Raw genomic sequence first — 17,495 nt, 5'->3', positions numbered from 1 at the left:
CGGTACACACTCCATGTTACCCTCAGCCAAGTGAAAATGTTTGAGAAGGAGTTGCCATCTTCCAAGTCTTAATGAAAGATTTCCATTGTCTGCGGGAGTGACAGTAACAACAGAAAGCACTGGCTGTGCTCCAGTGGCCTCTCAGACACAAAGCACACACACACTCACAAGGGAACACACACGTTCTGCGAGTCTACTAGAGACAGCTGGGTTTGCAGTCCGACCTTGGCCTGCAACAACTGTTCACAGTCGGGAACAGTTGACAGAAGGCCCATGGAAACTGTGACACATCTCTCCCCATCGTCTCCCCACAGCTTACACCTGAACATGACACTGACCCCTTCCCCACTTAACCAATCACAAGCCTCAGAATCCAGGATGGGAAACACCTGGGTCACAGCTAATAAAATGGCACCATAAAAAAGAGCCGCAGGAGGGGGGAGGCACAGGAGGCATGCCTGAGCGCGTGAGGGAACGTCACGGGCGCCAGGGGTTGGGAAAGGCCACCACACAGGTACCGAGAACACAGGCCTATAAAATGAAGCAGTCCTGCTTTGACCTTGTTCACACTGTGAGGAAAGCTGTGTGGTGCTACGCCTCTGTGTTTGGGAGTGGTACAGCATTACGTTCTGTATATAGCATGGGGAAATGACCTGAGTGTGCTTCTGCTACAGTACAGTATCTTGGGGAACCCTGGGGATGGCCTCACCTCTGACGAAGACGTAGGCGGAGTAGGTCTCGTAGCCGGACTTGGTGGCCACACGCAGGGTGTACAGGCCCTCGTCCTCCTTGTTGAGGTGGGGGAGGGTCAGGGTGGCGCGCTCTCCGCTCCAGTGAATGTGCACCCATTTGGAGGGTTGAAGGAGAACGTCTAAAGGACAGGGGAACGTGGTCAGGGGAGACACGCTGTTCCTGTGGTGCTGTGTGAACACAGCTCAAATGGTTTATATTCCTCTACTGCTGATGTTTCATTTGAAATCTTTAGCTGTTGCCTCAATGTGAAATAGCACTGTGGGTCTAAATGCATTGTTCATGATCAACGTTCAGTTAATGTTACATAATAAAACATTTTGAAACTATTTTTAAGATTGAGTCGGACATTAAAGCAGTCATTGTTGGTGTCCTGGGCGCAACATTTTAAATCGTTTCAAGAGAAACGCTAAACAATGTGAAATTATATTAAAAAACACCCAGAAACATTACACCATAAACCCATCCTTGGCTTCCACTCACACCATATTTCTTAATAAGTGGCCTGTCAGTGTGTAGGCAGACACTGGCATTGTGAAAGAATATCAGTAACCTAATGAATCATGAAGTTGACAACACCAGCGCTAAGTGCTAAGATAAGCCCCCCCGCACTCCGCCCCCTCTCTCTCTGCTCACCATCTCTGTACCACTGCACTTCGGGCTGGAAGCGAGGCAGACTGGGGGAGATGATCACGGTGCAGCCCAGGCTTAGGGTCTCTCCCTCCCGGCCGAAGGAAACACTGAACTTGTCCACAAAGTGGGTCTCAAATGTGATGCCGTACTCAGAGCAGAACCCATCTATAAAACCCACAGGAAACGAGGGGATATAAATGTCGCCCAGGTGAAAATCACTCAGCACCATCACTTATGCACAGACTTCACGTCATGCACAAGTATGCATATGAAGCATTCTACAATCAAGAAACCATTTTCTTTCAAAGGTATCAGAGATGCTTTCTGTGGGACAGATACAGACATTAAAATTGTTAACAGAGAGGAGAAAAAACCAACAGGAAAATAGACCTCCATTCCCAAGCAAGACCCACCGACTGCAACAAAACATTGAACACCAAGGTTGCATTAACACCTCAAAATAACTGGAATACAACATAGACACACCAGAGAATGCCCTCTGCAGTGAAACACGTGGGGATGTCTTCAAAAGCCACATTAGCATGCTTGAGACCACAGTGCACGCCAATAAGGGCGAAATCTCAGGGATTACTCGAGCTCGATCACTCACTGACACTCCTTATCACACGACCCATCCACTGGATAAAGTGTGACCATATGTTGAGGTCCATTTAAAATGACGCACCCTGCATCAAAGCTAAGGTGATTTACTGTACCCAAGTACAGAAATATTTGAGGTGGGACAATAAAACATGGGTGTCCACACAATGTGACCAGTTAGGTACAAGGGAGTTATTTAGAAGGCAAAACCCCATGCAGTCGACCACGATTCAGTGAAAACATCAATGTCCACATTGGGATGAAAGACCCTGTGTCACCCTCCGTACCCACACCATCCTTTACCTGCAAGGTCCACTGGCCCTTCTGTAACCAGCATTGGGGAAACAGAGAGGCCATTAGATCAATAAAACACCGACATTTCACCAACCATCACTCTGAGAGAACTGGAAGCTAGTATGGACCTTTCTAGAACTTCAGTACTCCATGCACTGAAGCTAAAACAAAGTAATTAATGATGCCCTCAAGGTAAGCACTTGAGTGTGAAAATATGAAAATTAGTCCAGCTTTGAAATAATAGGGACAAAAGAAAATGTGAAACTTACGATGTCTTGGAGCAGGAAGTGAGTCGGGAACTTCTCCTTTGAATCCTACATAAAGGAAACAATACTTACATTCACAAACATTTTGAAAACAGTCACACAGCCCAAGCTTATCTGAGAGTCATCAGATAAAATGTCACCTAATGCTTTCTTTCACTTTTGCAATATCACAGCATTTGTCTGCAGGCAACTTGTCAGGTTTGATGAATGACTAGGGCAATTGACTCTAAGGGTCTTCACTGGAGCAGGTGGACCACCTGGAGCTCCTGAAGCACCCACCAATGGAGCTCCCAGGACTGCCACTGAGATGCCTGCGAAGGATGAGTCCAGAGGGGGTGCCCCTGCAAGGCACTCTAAGCCTTTGAGGGAGTGGGTGAGTGTGTGTGTGTGTGTGTGTAGAAGCACTTTGTCATGACCTTCTCAGGAGTTACTATACTTCAATACTATTTTGAGACAATATTGATGCTTGTTTGAAAGTATTTCTTATGTCTTATGACTCTGTACCACTGTGATGTCTTGTTAACTCTGCATTCCTGAATCTCCTGTCTGCACAACAAATTTACCCTTGGGTACTAATAAAGAAACCTTGAACCTTGAACCTTGAAAGCGCATGACAAAGACCCATGGGGTTATTCATCACTACGCAGGCATGTGGAGGGAGGTGATGTCTTCTTGTAGGTGAAGGTCCCCACAGGCTCAGCTGCATAAGCTATCAGGCTGAGTTTGACAGAGCTGACAGCTCCCCTGTCTCGTGCCCAGAGGAGTCTTCAGCAGCCTAGCATCCAGTGGCCTTGGGCCCCACAGACAGGCAATGTAAGGTCTTACTAGACTGCCTGTGATCTGGTTTAACAGAAACTGAGAGAGCTACAACCTTCAAACCTGACAGATGAAGTCTGACACTTGGCCTAGACAAAGGAAGGATTCACAAGGCATTGCAAACTCACTTTTCACCACGATGGAGGCAAAGGCGGACAGCTCCCCTTTCGCGTTCATGGCAGATACGTGATACTGAGCGGTGTCATCAAAATCGCATCTGAAAGCAGAGAGCTGCACGTAAACATCATACTCCACACACCGCTCCTCTGTGCTCACTTCACCTGCGCATTCATGCCCTCACCAGAAGTGTCTAGTGTTAACTCAACTCAAACAGAGTTTATATGAGTCCACTCTGGCCATAGCGGTCTCATATACTGTAAACTATGTGAGAGTGGATTTGACACTCAATATTTCACTCATGATCAGTAGAGCAGTCACATATTACAACTCCCCAGACATACATGCATCAGCAGAGTAAAAACAGTAGAAAACTGTGATGATATATGTGTTGTATAATCCTAATTTCTGCAGTTCCAATATTCCCTGCAATGCTTGACTGAGAATTATTGACATTAAAGCACTTTTTTGATATTTTTAAAATCTTTTTTAATTCATTTGTTTTTACTCCATCATATATTTTTGTGCTTTCATTGTCAGAAATTGTCCCTAACTGTTTTGGACCATAAAATCTAGGAATCCAAAAGAGTGTTTTGCTATTACTGCCTTGTCTAAAAATAAACTACAAGAGCAGAAGTGTGTCCTTTATCTTGAGTAAATTCCTTCAGCGTGTCTGCGTGCTATTTTTAATTGACCTCTTTGTTATCAAAAGCCAGGCTGAGCTTGGAAATGACTGATGTCATATGACACCCAGGACAACCAACTGCTGTTGGTACCTGCATGAGGCCAGACCACTGACAGACAGAGAGACAGGTTCCTGGCCCAGATGTTCCTAAAATCTCAGATGAGCCAGTACATCAAATCCACAGTGCTAAATTAAGGTCAGTTTAATAGTTGCCCAAGCTAACCTCTGGTTCCAGTCATATCAGCAAAGTGATATTATACTGTATGCTGCAGTCATGGTTTGGGAATTATCTCAGTTTCCATATCACACGTCAGCGTGTACAACAGACTGAGACGTACTAGCCCAGTGTTGACAGTGCTAGCTCACTGATAACAGCTCAGATGAGACAAATATTGCTCTGACCTTGACTCAAAAAATAAGTCTTGAAAGAGAATTGAGACCAATAGTGCACTGCTGTTTTGGTGATGGTAGTGGTACATGGTGCCTACCTGTTGACCTCCAGGTAATGAACGTTGTAACTGCTCTGTATCTTATATTTGCCAGGGTGGAGGAGAGGGTCAATAGACACATTATTTTTGTACCTAGGTGTGAGGGGAAGACAGGAGAGAGAAGAAACAGGGCAAACAGACAAAATAAGGGGGAGGAAGCACAGGAGCAAGATTTCATGCATAACAGAGGGCAGAGATTGCTGGGAAATCGACGATAGAAAGATGTAATCTTGGACAGACAGATTAACATGAAAGGAACATCCAACCACCATGTTTCATAATGAATAAAAAGTGGTTAATTATACTTATCCACCAGGTATATTCCCAGTGATATTAAAATGAATTATGTAACATGTGCAACTCAAATTCACGACTCAAAAAGAACAATAATGGGAGTCACTGAGTTATATGATCTCAGTGTTTTTACAGCATCTATAAAAATTTCCAGCAAGCACCCAATAAACGAAGCAGACATGGCACCAGACGACCTTTCAAACACAATGGACATAGATCACTGCTGGCAGCAGGTTCTCCAGGCCACATAGCAGCTGAATTACTGCTATCATCAGCAGCACCCACCATGATTTCACCTCTTTAAGTAGGGAAAGTATTTTTGACCCAAGTCAAGCACCACTTGTTTTGTTTTGACGCCACAGGGCTTAAAGAATTCCAGAAGCAGAGTACATCCGCAGATGACAGCTGACTCGCTGCACGACCCACTGGAGAGGGGGGTCTCAAAATGTGCCTATCACACAGACTTTCCTCATCTCTACAAGGAGGCAATTCCAGACTATGTCAGCTGCTGCAGTGAATTGGTACTAAATGCTGCTCTTTAGCAAAATATGATGAATGGAGTACGTAGAAGTATTGATTTACAATCTGAATATCTGCGATATTCCCTCTCACTAAAAGAGTGATAGAATAATAATATGTACCATACAGTCTGAACTTATCCTGATCTGTGTGACAGATAAAGCAATTCAAGAGCATACCCAGCAGATGCATTGTAAGGACATTTCCCACAATACATCACTCTTGGGACAGAGAGACAAGCAGACAGGCATTAGGCATATATTTGAAAGACTTTGGAATGACTCAGATGGGAACTGACAAACCATCTGGTGCCAATACAGACACAATACTCGTACCATCGCTGAAGCAGTAATCCCATTGTTCTGTGAGGAATTACCAGATTCAACCCTCAAAGGTATTATAGGGGACAACATGGAGGACAATGAAGGGCCAAGTAGTCTTAATCTACAGTCTATTGATCCCAAATAAAACATTTTTAGAATATTCAAGCTATATTTCTACAATTGATAATTTACAGTACACATTGCATTTCTGAATGAAATAAATGTATATTATAATTTATAGTTTAAAATATTACTATTGTTTACACTGGAATCAGCAACACAGCACCATTTAGCAGCGCACATTCAAATGTGTGTGTAATATAAATGGTAATATATATTGCATTTATATAGCACCTTTATCCAAAGCGCTGTACAATTGATGCTTCTCATTCACCCATTCGTACACACTCACACACCAACGGCGATTGGCTGCCATGCACGGTGCTAACCAGCTTGTTTAGTCATATTTTATGCAGTAATGTCGACCCAGTGTTATGTGTATGGGACAAAGCAATGTTGTCATTTCACAGAGCCTTCAGATGAAATATTTGAGAAACCCTATCCAATGGGAGTGATCAGTATATAAACATGCGGCTTGTAGCGTAGTGGTTAAGGTACATGACTGGGAGCCACAATGTCAGTGGTTCGAATCCCGTTCAAGCCACAATAAAAATGATCCGCACAGCCGTTGGGCCCTTGAGCAAGGCCCTTAACCCCACATTGCTCCCCGGGCGCTGCACTGTGGCTGCCCACTGCTCCTAGGTAACTAGGATGGGTCAAATGCAGAGGACAAATTACCCCACGGGGTTCAATAGAAGTGTATCTTATCTTATCTTATCTTATGCCGAAGGTGTCTGCGTGGGACATTACACTGCCTCGTGGCAGTTATGAGATGAAATATTTGAAAAACCCTACGCAGTGGGAGTGATCAGTGTATAAACACGCGGAAGGCGTCTATGTGGGACGTTAGACGCTGCACTCACCACACCACGCGAGGCTCAGGCCAGCCTGACACAGTGCAGTGCAGTCGCACCGACTGCTTCTCCCACACCATGTGGGAGCGGGGCTTGATCACAAAGCGTGGGGCGTACATCAGGTGGTCTTCATTCATCCTCCGGTGGAATTCCTCATTCTCGTAGATCTATGCGAGTAAGGACAGATGATGCTTTCTTCACAAGTATGCAACAATAATAATAATCATTATTTGTCCAGAACCTTTCCTACAGCAGGATGCTGCCCAAAGTTTTAAACGTAGCGCAAAAAGAGATTTAATAAAATAGGGTCATGTAAATTAGAGTTAAAAGTTTAAAAATAATATAAAGAATATATGAGAAAGACCAATCTTGGCTCCCCAATATCTTACAATAATCACTTACTGTAGCCCTTGAGCAAGACGCATTTATACATCTTGAAAACACTAGTTGTCAGTATCTCAAGAATCAAGATCAGCTCTATGGAATTTATCACCAGCGATGGCATGACTACTTGGCAGTAACTTGTTTTTTAAGTGGGGACAGTCTGTACACTGCATGGATGGTCTGTATCATGGTCTGGTGTGACACTGAATTGTGATTTTAGTTTTTCATTGTTTTATAGCTATGCTAGACACCATGCCAAGCTCAATTCTCCGAAAGAATCTAACAAAACATTTTGTTTCAGGGTGCCTTCAGTCCAATTAATAGACGCCTCCTATACCAGTAAGATACAGTATATTCAATGTTTTGTTACTTTCTGGCAGCTAGTTAACACATAGTTAACACCTTAAGGAATACTATACAGGAAGATGTTAAGCCATTGCATACTCCTTTGTTCGTTTTCATGTTATACTGCATATACAGTAGGGGTTGAAAATTAGTTCAGACAATTTATTGTACCATGCCATACTATGCCAATAGATGTACTCAGACTTGCAGACAGGTGTTCATAAAAGTTCAAAGATGATACACGTTATTGATATTTGTTGGCAGATTAAAGATAAGGCACTGCAACATATACAAACATCGGTTGAAATAAACCTGTAAACTGAGCAGTGACATGACCTCATGACCAAGATGTTTTGGACACAAACACGTGCACACGCACACACACATTTCTATGTCAAAGAGATTATCGAGTTAACGAGTTGCTGAAACTTTTGAATGAAGATCTGTTGAACTGTGAAATTGAGTAAACTGTGTTATGATACAGTATGTGAACAGATGCTAAAATTACATGCTACAAAATTACATCCTAAAAATAGCTAATATGTTTTTTAACATCTTCACTTGCACTTGGAACTCCTAAAAGAAAGTGAGACTAAATGATACATTGTCACACATCTTTGATTACTTCATCACAGCTTGTTCATTTTCAAACAATTGGGTAGTTTCTGCAAGGGCTACAAGACCTCAGTGTGTGTCCATCCAGATTAATGAGTGAGTGAGGAGCTGAGTGAGAAGGGAATGCCATAGGGGAAATAATGATGGTGTCACACAGGGATAACAGGTGATCCTGCACTGACCGTCTTTTTCAAGACCATTCGCTCCGCTGACTCTCTCATGGCCACTCTCCTGGAGGTCTGGTGCATTTCCACTTTTTCTTCCTTTAGCTCGCTGGAGAACAGCTCTCTCCTGGCCAGGTACCCGGCAGTCTCCTTCATCCTTGCCTCCTCGGTGTCTGAAAGTCCGCTGGCAAACTCCTGACTATAAAAAAAAAACCCAAGCTTGGTTAGACAACCATCATCATTGTCTTCTTCATCATCATGATCATCATCCTTATCATCAGCACCACCATCACCATCATCTTCAGTAAGGTTCAGAAAAATAAGAACAAATCACGATGCCTGTGACAACATTTCTTGTTTGAATATTGTCTGGTTGCAAGACTCCACTCGGGCTTTGACCAATGTAGATGACACACCTGCCTTTGAAGAGAGGCACAACGTAGCCGATGATTTGGTTCTCCTTGTCGAAGGCCAGGTACGTTGGCTTGGATTTTTTGGCTATTGGGCCCAGATCAGTCTCCGCTACCTCTGAGAACACAGCAGCTTTCGCTCTGAGGCAGCACAATCCAAAGATAAAGATTTAAAAAATCAGAGCAGCATAATCACAACAGACTCCAACTTCAGTGTATAAGAATAGGGCCCAACCAATGCATCAACTAAACACACAGGAACACATACAAGAGTAAGACATCTTGCATTTAGAAGTATTGCTCTTCAGTGAAATGAAGCGTTTCCTCATGAAATATTTTGTTTTATTTCTGCTTAATAATGCCCATTCCAATTGAATCTGATCAACCAGCCTTTAAATGGAGTGTTTCTTTTTTTAAATTAAAATAAAAAGTGACTGACAAAGCAACCTGCCAATTTAGCATGCACAATTCCAAATAAGACAGCTTTAAACTTTGAAGCTGTAATTTACAAATTATAACTTACAGATTATAACACAATATAATATACTTGCCAATGCGGCTTGATAAGTGACTGTCACAAATCCTTTATCTAAAGCACAAGACTTTAAGACAAGCTTGCTCAAGTTCAATTCTAAACAAAGCCCAAAACAAAAACAATAAAATTATACACCTGCTAGACTTGCAGCTGTAAACCCCACACATTTTTGTTCTCACATAAAATAAACGCATCCATGATCTTATTTTAATTCACAATTATGTCTCAGGCATGCATTTGTGTTTGTGTGTTTGCTTTAGAAGTAGGACTTAGGGGTAGGGTAGAGAGACAGAGCAAGATAAAAAGATGAAGAAGTTATAGTGAGAATGGAAGAGATAGACAAGGACATGATGTTACATTACATTACATGGCATTTAGCAGACGCTCTTATCCAGAGCGACATACAACAAAGTGCAAATTAAACACAAGAACAAGTGCAAAGAGGACCTGAGAGGACAGTATAGTTCCGAGTCCTAGTGTAAACATGCAGAAAATCAGAACCCTTTAAGAGTTATGATATGATATGACTATGATGTTAAAGGAAAAGCATATGAGCATGACACAGAAATGAAGAATACAGGAATAGCTAGTTCCATTGATTAATATAAGGACCCATAGGCCAAAAGGAACATACACCCCAAGAGATGAACTCCCTACAGCACATTGAGACTTGCTGTTGAAGGTGAAATAGGGAATAGAGCAATTTATAGCTGACTTACTGCTTCTCCTTGGTACTAAAGCCTAGGCCTTCCATATTTAAAAAAAAATCAATCTTGGTAAGCTCCAAGGCTATTTCCTGAAGCTATTCTCCAGTGGTGTGACTAAAGCCATCCTGTAGTGGCTCTATGGGGATAAACTAAGGAGATAACATGACAAACGGAGCACAACAGGGGATCCCCTCGAATGCTGACTGTTATTGTTAATGCGGGTCTGGAGGAATAGTATAGTATAGTCCCAGCTGAATCATTTGTGTTTTAGTGGAAAAAAGAACACTTCCTGCCACTGTGATGAAAAAGTTAAAAAGATCAGTTTGGCTCTGTAAAACAATGGCTTGCACTTCATTTTACACATTCTGGAACATTCTGTTTGCTTTGTCTAGAGACACACGGAATATGGTTATTTAATTTATTCATACATTTATGTACTTAATTATAATGTCAGGCCTGGGGAGAATTTTAAATTTCCATTGTATATTCACTCAGCTCTCTATTCACGAAGTAACTCTATTTAGAATGAGAATAAGAATAAAAATAATACAAGGACAACAACGAATCTGCAGATTTAAGTTCAACTCTTACAACACTCCACTCATCAGTCAGCCAATCGGCATCTGCTATACACACTATAGAGTCTAGTGGTCCTGGCTGGTAAGCCAGAGCTGTCCAGCTGCCCAACAAAATTGCAGGCATTCAACAACAGTGTGCCTTGTAAATTCCCTCTCCAACGCTCAGTCAAAAACATCTCCAGCATGCAGAATTTATTGTCCCCTGACCTCATATACACTGTCAAGGCCAATCTAATTGCTTACTTTTTTGGTGCTGAAATGAAGAGCTCTTAGGATTATGGTGGCATTCTTTGAGAAATAATATTGATTAACCAATCATACTGATATCATCAATATCATACTTGATATTGATTAACCATAGACACAGCTTATACATTACTTTAAAGAAATTGAAGAATAATTCAGTCAGTCTCCAAAAACAACTAACAAATTTCCTTTGGTTGGACCAAAATATTACATGTAACAATAGTCCATCAAGTTCCCCATATGCGGTTAACAATGGCTGTCTTAAATGTGCAAGAGGACAAGCCTAAACATATTTTATCTGCAGGGCAAATAAAAGTTACTTGCAAGTCTAATTTTAGTCCTACTGTATATGAAATGGCGATGGTGTGTGATGACAAGGGATGTGAAAAATATAGCTCAGTGGATATGAAGAATAATCAGGCTCTCACATTACCACACTGATCACCAGGGGAGGTATTACAGAGACCTTGACATACTAAAAGGCTCACATTAGATTCAGGACAGTGGATGATTCCAAGATAAAGACATTCCAAAAAAAGACCGGGGGAAAAGACTGGTTGACCCTCAATCAGAACCAGGTCACTAAAGCTCCGTGCTGACTCATCTAGGACTGATCCACACCTCCCCATGGGAACAACCAATCACAACCAACCTCACGCAGGACAAACCAAACTCGCTCTTTTGGACAAGGACCAGTACCAAGATGTGCCAGGCCATATGCAATATAGACAAGAAGACACCTTCCAAGAGTCAGAACCCAAAAGCAGTAAAGCAACCAATTAAACCATACAACCATAGACCACCTCCACCTCATGTTCAAGCAGAAATTATGAGGCGTTACATTATCTATGAAAGCGAACACCTCTCCAATCGCTCTCTATACCATACCAATAGAGCCACTTAATTCCTGGACTCTCAGAAACGTATTAATACTTTGCTGTAAATAGAGACTTTGTATGCACTGAGCTCAAAACATTTTACATATCACCATACAAAAGCCTTTTGCATGTGTTTGCTCACAAAGTCAGGCAAAGACATAACATTAACATAACTAGCTTATCCTGATTACACTCCGGCTCAGGCCATCTGTTGTATTTCACCCACAGCATTCCGAAAGTGCTGTCGACTCCTAAAAATATAAACACTGGCAAACATTGTGCATCTAATTTATACATGACATAATAGAAGGATACCCTTTATGCAGCGGAAGATCAGTTAACAAAGGAAAGCCAGAGTGAAATTCAATCCGTTACACTAATATTGCTGAATAATCGAAAAGCGTTACATTTTTTACAAAAACACTGCTTATTAAACAGAATTAATCAAAGAGTGATTTTTTTATTCAATGCCCCCATTTAACAAAGGAAAAGACCTCTCTTCAAAACCATAGTTTATATTTGCTGTAGTATTGTATTTCAAAATGGCTCAGGTTGAAAAACCAAACATTGATTTGCCATTTTGGAAAAGACTCAGTGTCCCTGTGAGCTCTGAAATACCCTGAAACGTGTTGTGCATTTATCTAGATACTGTTTCAGTATGTTTATGGTACACCATACCACAGAATTAAATTACACTGGGCTCCACAGGGAGCTATGCGCTGCCCAGCCTTAATAGGAGTAGACCTGCAGGCTAATCCTTTTGTCTGATTGTGGAGATGCAGTCACACAGCAAAAGCGTCCAACAGTACACCAGAGTATGTATCAAAAGATATACTATAACATGAACACATGAACTGCGATTGAAAAACAGCAACTTTAATTTCACGGATGAAACATAAATCATAAGTTTCATGAAGCAAACTTGGTACTTTTATTTATTTTATTTCTTTATTTGTTTGACTTGAGGCACAGTGTTAAATGCGTTCTCTTAGTGTAAATGGTTATATGCTGGGGGACTTGAGTTTGGAGAGGTTGGGGGTTCTCAGAGGTTAGGAGAGGTGAAGAGGATGGAGGTGGAAATGGCAGTAGGTGAGAATGGGGGTGTGCGGGTCGCAAGGTGCAGGAGAATGCCCGAGGAGGTTAAAGAAGGTTAAATGTCTGGGTCAGTCCTGCGCCCAGTCTCTCAGGCAGTGAGGGGAGGATGGGAGGAGACGTGGCAGCACAGCACAGCTTCAGGCCCGTGGCTTCTTACCCTTTGCTGATGCTACTGCTGCGAGCGGAGTAAGTGCTGGACTGCCGGTATTGGCTAAGAGCAGACTCCAGCTCCTTGCTGCGGTATCCGCGGTCATAGTGGCGGTGGTGTTTCTGGTAGAAAGGTAAGGACCCCGACATCCTGCACCGATCTGATCGTGACCTGCGACTTTTGAGTGGCCTGTAACCTGGATTTCTTTAGCTATCGGTCAAGAATGTCCTCATTAGTTACACTGTACAGACCCATTCTTTGTTCTCAAGAATGTGATGGCTTATTAGTTATTTGTTGTTTATAGATGTTATTTTCCTTTGAATTTTTGAATCATATCATCGTATCTTTACACATTTGTTATTAGATGCAGAGAACTAAACAATTTTTACTTTCCATTAAAAAAGACCAGAAAGGTCATAACCTTGAAGTCTGGATGTATTTCACTGATTGTAATTATGATATATATTATGCATTTATAGAAAGCCTTTGTTTTTGAGAATAATTTGGAATAAATAATATAATAATAATAATGTCATATATTTTACCATTTCAATAAATAACTGGGAATAAATATATGGTATATACGGTATAAAAAAGTGATTACATGAACAGTTTTTTTTTTGTTTTGTTTTTTATGATCGAGCCTTTTCCTGCAGCAAAATAGTAAAGTCAATATAGGCCTATTTTTTGGTATTATATGTAAAAGCTATCGTTAGTAGGCAATAGGAAGGTGATTTTAACGTCTAAAGTAAGAAATTGGAACTGTAAAATACGTACATCTAATCTCCATCATAATTTCAGGAGGTCAACCTATACATCTGGGATGTGTATCCTGTATCCACTGGGATGCGAACAAAATTACTCAACACACCGTCAGACGAACTCGATCGAGTGCACAAGACAAAAAGTAACACCCAAATACAAAAACGAACAATAAATAAAAAATGTATATGCTATACATTTCGATGTGTAAACAAAGTCCATTTTTGAAGAATTTTTTAAAATCAATTTCCATAAACTTAAAAAACAATTTATCGTGCATTAATTTGTAGTTTCATCTTCAGAACAATTAATTGTCAAAAAAACACAAAGCCATACTTACGAAGTCCAAAAAATGCGGAAGCAAGAGGTATAACTCCAAGAGAGTGAAGACCAACGAGATCCACGCAAAGCCGCAAGTTCGTGCGGGAGCAGTGATCAAAGCTGCAGTCGACAGAACAAAAATAATGTTGGCACTCGGCGGAATGTCAAAGCCACAGTCCCGGCCTTTTATGGGTAGTGAGCCCGTTAAATATAGCCAGCGAGCAGTGGGAAGACTATCTTAGCACTTCAACCACATTCAGGGTACCGCGGCAATGTAGCCGGATACAGCCTGCATAACTCTTCAAAACATTGAAGATCCCAAACATTATTGTTGCTCGGCACAATATGGTATGGGATTTAAATGTTTGAAATTCGTTCAGAATTCTTCCAGTACATGAATGGACATGATAGGAGTGTGTTTCACTCCGAAAAATCCCCATGGGAAATCTTGGAATGGGAAATGCTTTGCAACTTAGGCCTAACTGGAACTCATCACCGGAGACGCACAAAAACACACACACGAAAATACATGGTGGATTGGTAGTCTGGAAAGTTTGCATTTACTGTACCATAAAAGGACATTTTAGTTTAGTTTAGTTTACTTTTCATTCATTCATTCATTCATTCATGCATTTGTTCATAAAAAATAGTTCATAAATAAAGGCAGTTGTTGTTATTTATCTTCGTAATTTACAGTCTGCTCCAAAAGTATTGGAACAGCAAGGTCAATTCCTTTCTTTTTGCTATACACTGAAGACAATTGAGTTTGAGGTAAAAAGATGCACATGAGATGACAACTTTTATTTCCTGGTATTATATATCACCTTTTGTATCAGACTTCATGTTCATTGGAACATGTGACTGACAGGTGCTTCTTGTTGCCCAGATTTGTTCTGTTAGATTGATTGGTTAAACAGTAAATAGTTCTGAAATGTCTATTCTTGGTTTTTCCTTGTGAAGACTGCAAGACTTGTGTGAAAAGATAAACCAACATGAAGACCAGAGAGCTGTCATTGTGAGAAAAGCAAAGCATTTTGAAGCTTAGAAAATCACCATTGCTCAAGCATTGGGGATAGCTTGTACAACAGTCGTGCACTAAGCAACAGGCATTGAACAGGTTGACAAAGGAAAGCAGTTGTTGACAGAAAAAAGCCGAAACATCTGTCAGTGACATCAGAAACTCTCCACAGGGCAGGGGTGAAGGTATCTCAATCAGCCGTTCAAAGAAGACTTAGAGAGCAGCAATATAGAGGCTATACCACAAGATGCAAGCCACTCATCAGTGAGTAATACTGATGATACCAAGATAAACCTCTACCAAAGTGATAGAAAAGCCAAAGTAAGAAGGGATTTGCTGATGATCCAGAACATACAAGCTCATCTGTGGCGAAAGTGTCATGGCTTGGGCTTGCGTGGCTGCTTCTGGAGTGGGCTCACTAATCTTTACTGATGATGTAACTCATGATGGTAGTAGCAGGATGGAGTCAGAAGTCTACAAAAACATTCCATCTGCCAACTTACAGAGAAATGCGTCCAAACTGATTGCTGATTGGGAGGAAGTTCATCGTGCAGCAAGACAGTGACCAAAAACACACTACTTCCAGGACTTCATTAGGGAGAAAAAGTGGAAGGTTCTAGACTGGCCAAGTCAATCACAAGTTAACACAATTAAGCATGCATTTTGCCTCCTGAAGAGATTATTTCCCCCCCGCTGAAAATAATCACAAAAGAAGAATGCAACAGTTTGGTCGTCATTGGGTCGCAGGCTTGATGCAGTTACTGCAAACATGGGATATGCTTCCAAATATTAAGTGTATTTACTTTCATTTACTTAAATACTCTCTGCTCCAATACTTTTGCTTGCATAAATATTGGGTGGTGTTACACCAAAGGTGCTATGTTTATAAGTAGTTAAACACATCTAGGTGTAAATACCAGGAAATAAGAGCAGAAATTCTGAACTCTTGTCTCCTGTTCATCTTTTTATCTCAACCCTAAATGTATTCAGTGTAAGGCAAAACCAAAGGAATTTTGCTGAATCTGCTCATCTGATAGCTACAGCATGAAAATGTATTGGAAATTAACTGCACAATATGTTTCCAATGGTTCCGGTGGCTATCTGCACCCGTTGGCTCTCCACGGTATTCCAGAGATCTGGAATAGGTCCACAGCTTTTCCAGTAGCTAACTTTAGAGATTTTATTGTTACTTAGTTCTATCACATACAACAGATACCTCCTTGTATAAAGGGAAGCAGTAGGTCATGTAGGAAGCAATGTGCGGGTAGTTTGTAATTCGGCATGAGATTTAAACAATTGCTCGGGGTCTTCTTAAATTCATTCGAAGTTGTATCTCATAGGATGAGGGTGTTGTAGCCGTGCTACCACTTGAGCCAGCTTTACTATATAGAGCCCTCATTTTGTGTTTGGTTGATGTGCAAACTCTGGCTTTGTTCAGTAGGTGCAAATTAATTATTCATCAATAATATATCTTGCATTTCAGGATTTGACATTCCGCATAGGAGCCATATTTATTGTACATTATGTTTTCTTAGATTGGGTTTAGTCTGCAGTACATTACTATTTATAATATTATAAAACTCTTTTTCTATTAAAAAATAACTAACTCTACATGATTGTGCATTGCTACTTGTAACACAACAAAAGTAAACTGTTGTTGGCATATTGAGTTTAAATGAAGACAGTTTTGTTTTCTGTGTTTGACTGAACATCAAATACATTTGTTTAGTTATACAATGGGTTTAATGTAAAATATCTGGGGATGTCCTTAGTCTTGGAATAATCTTCCATTATCAATCAGCCCTCTTGTGAATTCTGATTTCCCCGGAAAGTCACCAGCTTCACTTCAACAGCAACCACAAGTGCGTCTCTCCGGCTGGGAACGCGATAACATGAAAGGCTAATGACTTCATTCCGTCACAGTCCACAATAAATTGGGGACGGACGCATGCCACTGGATTCTATTTTAACCCACACAATTGCTGCCATCCTTTGCCCTCCCATAGCCAGCCTGCCATACCTGTATTCCCATGGGCTTTATTGCTGACCTGTGCACCTTCGAAAGAGCCCTCCACCAACCTCTGGAGTCCAAGGATTGTCCTAAACATACGGAGAGAAATGGATGGGACCTGCTCTATGGTAGACCACTTCATTTCCCCTCTCAGTGCCTGGTCACCATGGGGCTCTATATCTTGTCTTTCGATGACTAGTGTGTGAGGTCTCCATGTTGAGATTTTCAGCTCTGCAATAGATGACAAAATTGGTGCCAGACTTTCTGACCCTCATACACATTCTCACAGTTTTCTAGCTCTGTGAATAATGGCAGGTACAATTTCATGACTTGAGAAGCTGCTTTGTGCACTGTAAACGTTTGTGTGTGAATGGTGGAATTTTGTCACGTTCTGCTGTCTAGTTAATGAGGTGATAGAGGACATGGGAGATCAGCTGATGGGCATTAGCAAGAACAAGACACGAAGCATAGCAATGTGAACATGCAACCTCTCCTCCATGTCAGGCATATTTACCATAG

At 41.3% G+C, this 17,495-nt stretch overlaps 1 protein-coding gene across 3 annotated transcripts in view; it reads right to left on the bottom strand.

The window, feature by feature from the left end:
• The window catches only part of myom1b (myomesin 1b), a 41,354-nt gene extending 27,258 nt beyond the window's left edge, over nt 1–14,096 (bottom strand). Inside the window, exons 1-10 of one of the 3 annotated variants that reach the window (XM_061237472.1) lie at nt 13,967–14,033; nt 12,874–13,074; nt 8,684–8,818; nt 8,286–8,466; nt 6,769–6,926; nt 4,650–4,742; nt 3,488–3,576; nt 2,547–2,591; nt 1,387–1,548; nt 710–871 (exon numbers count right to left, since the gene is read on the bottom strand). In XM_061237472.1, the coding sequence (XP_061093456.1) occupies nt 710–871; nt 1,387–1,548; nt 2,547–2,591; nt 3,488–3,576; nt 4,650–4,742; nt 6,769–6,926; nt 8,286–8,466; nt 8,684–8,818; nt 12,874–13,013 (1,165 nt within the window). In that variant the 5' untranslated portion in view covers nt 13,014–13,074; nt 13,967–14,033. Of the gene's footprint in view, nt 1–709; nt 872–1,386; nt 1,549–2,546; nt 2,592–3,487; nt 3,577–4,649; nt 4,743–6,768; nt 6,927–8,285; nt 8,467–8,683; nt 8,819–12,873; nt 13,075–13,966 lie in introns of all 3 variants that reach the window. The other 2 variants (XM_061237473.1, XM_061237474.1) reach the window with 2 other exon arrangements.
• Nucleotides 14,097–17,495: the final 3,399 nt, after the last annotated feature.

The sequence above is a fragment of the Conger conger genome, chromosome 4 (genome assembly GCF_963514075.1).
Source record: "Conger conger chromosome 4, fConCon1.1, whole genome shotgun sequence".
Classification (NCBI taxonomy): domain Eukaryota; kingdom Metazoa; phylum Chordata; class Actinopteri; order Anguilliformes; family Congridae; genus Conger; species Conger conger.
Note: the sequence above shows the minus strand (reverse complement) of the source record. Positions and strands in the feature narration are given on the sequence as shown.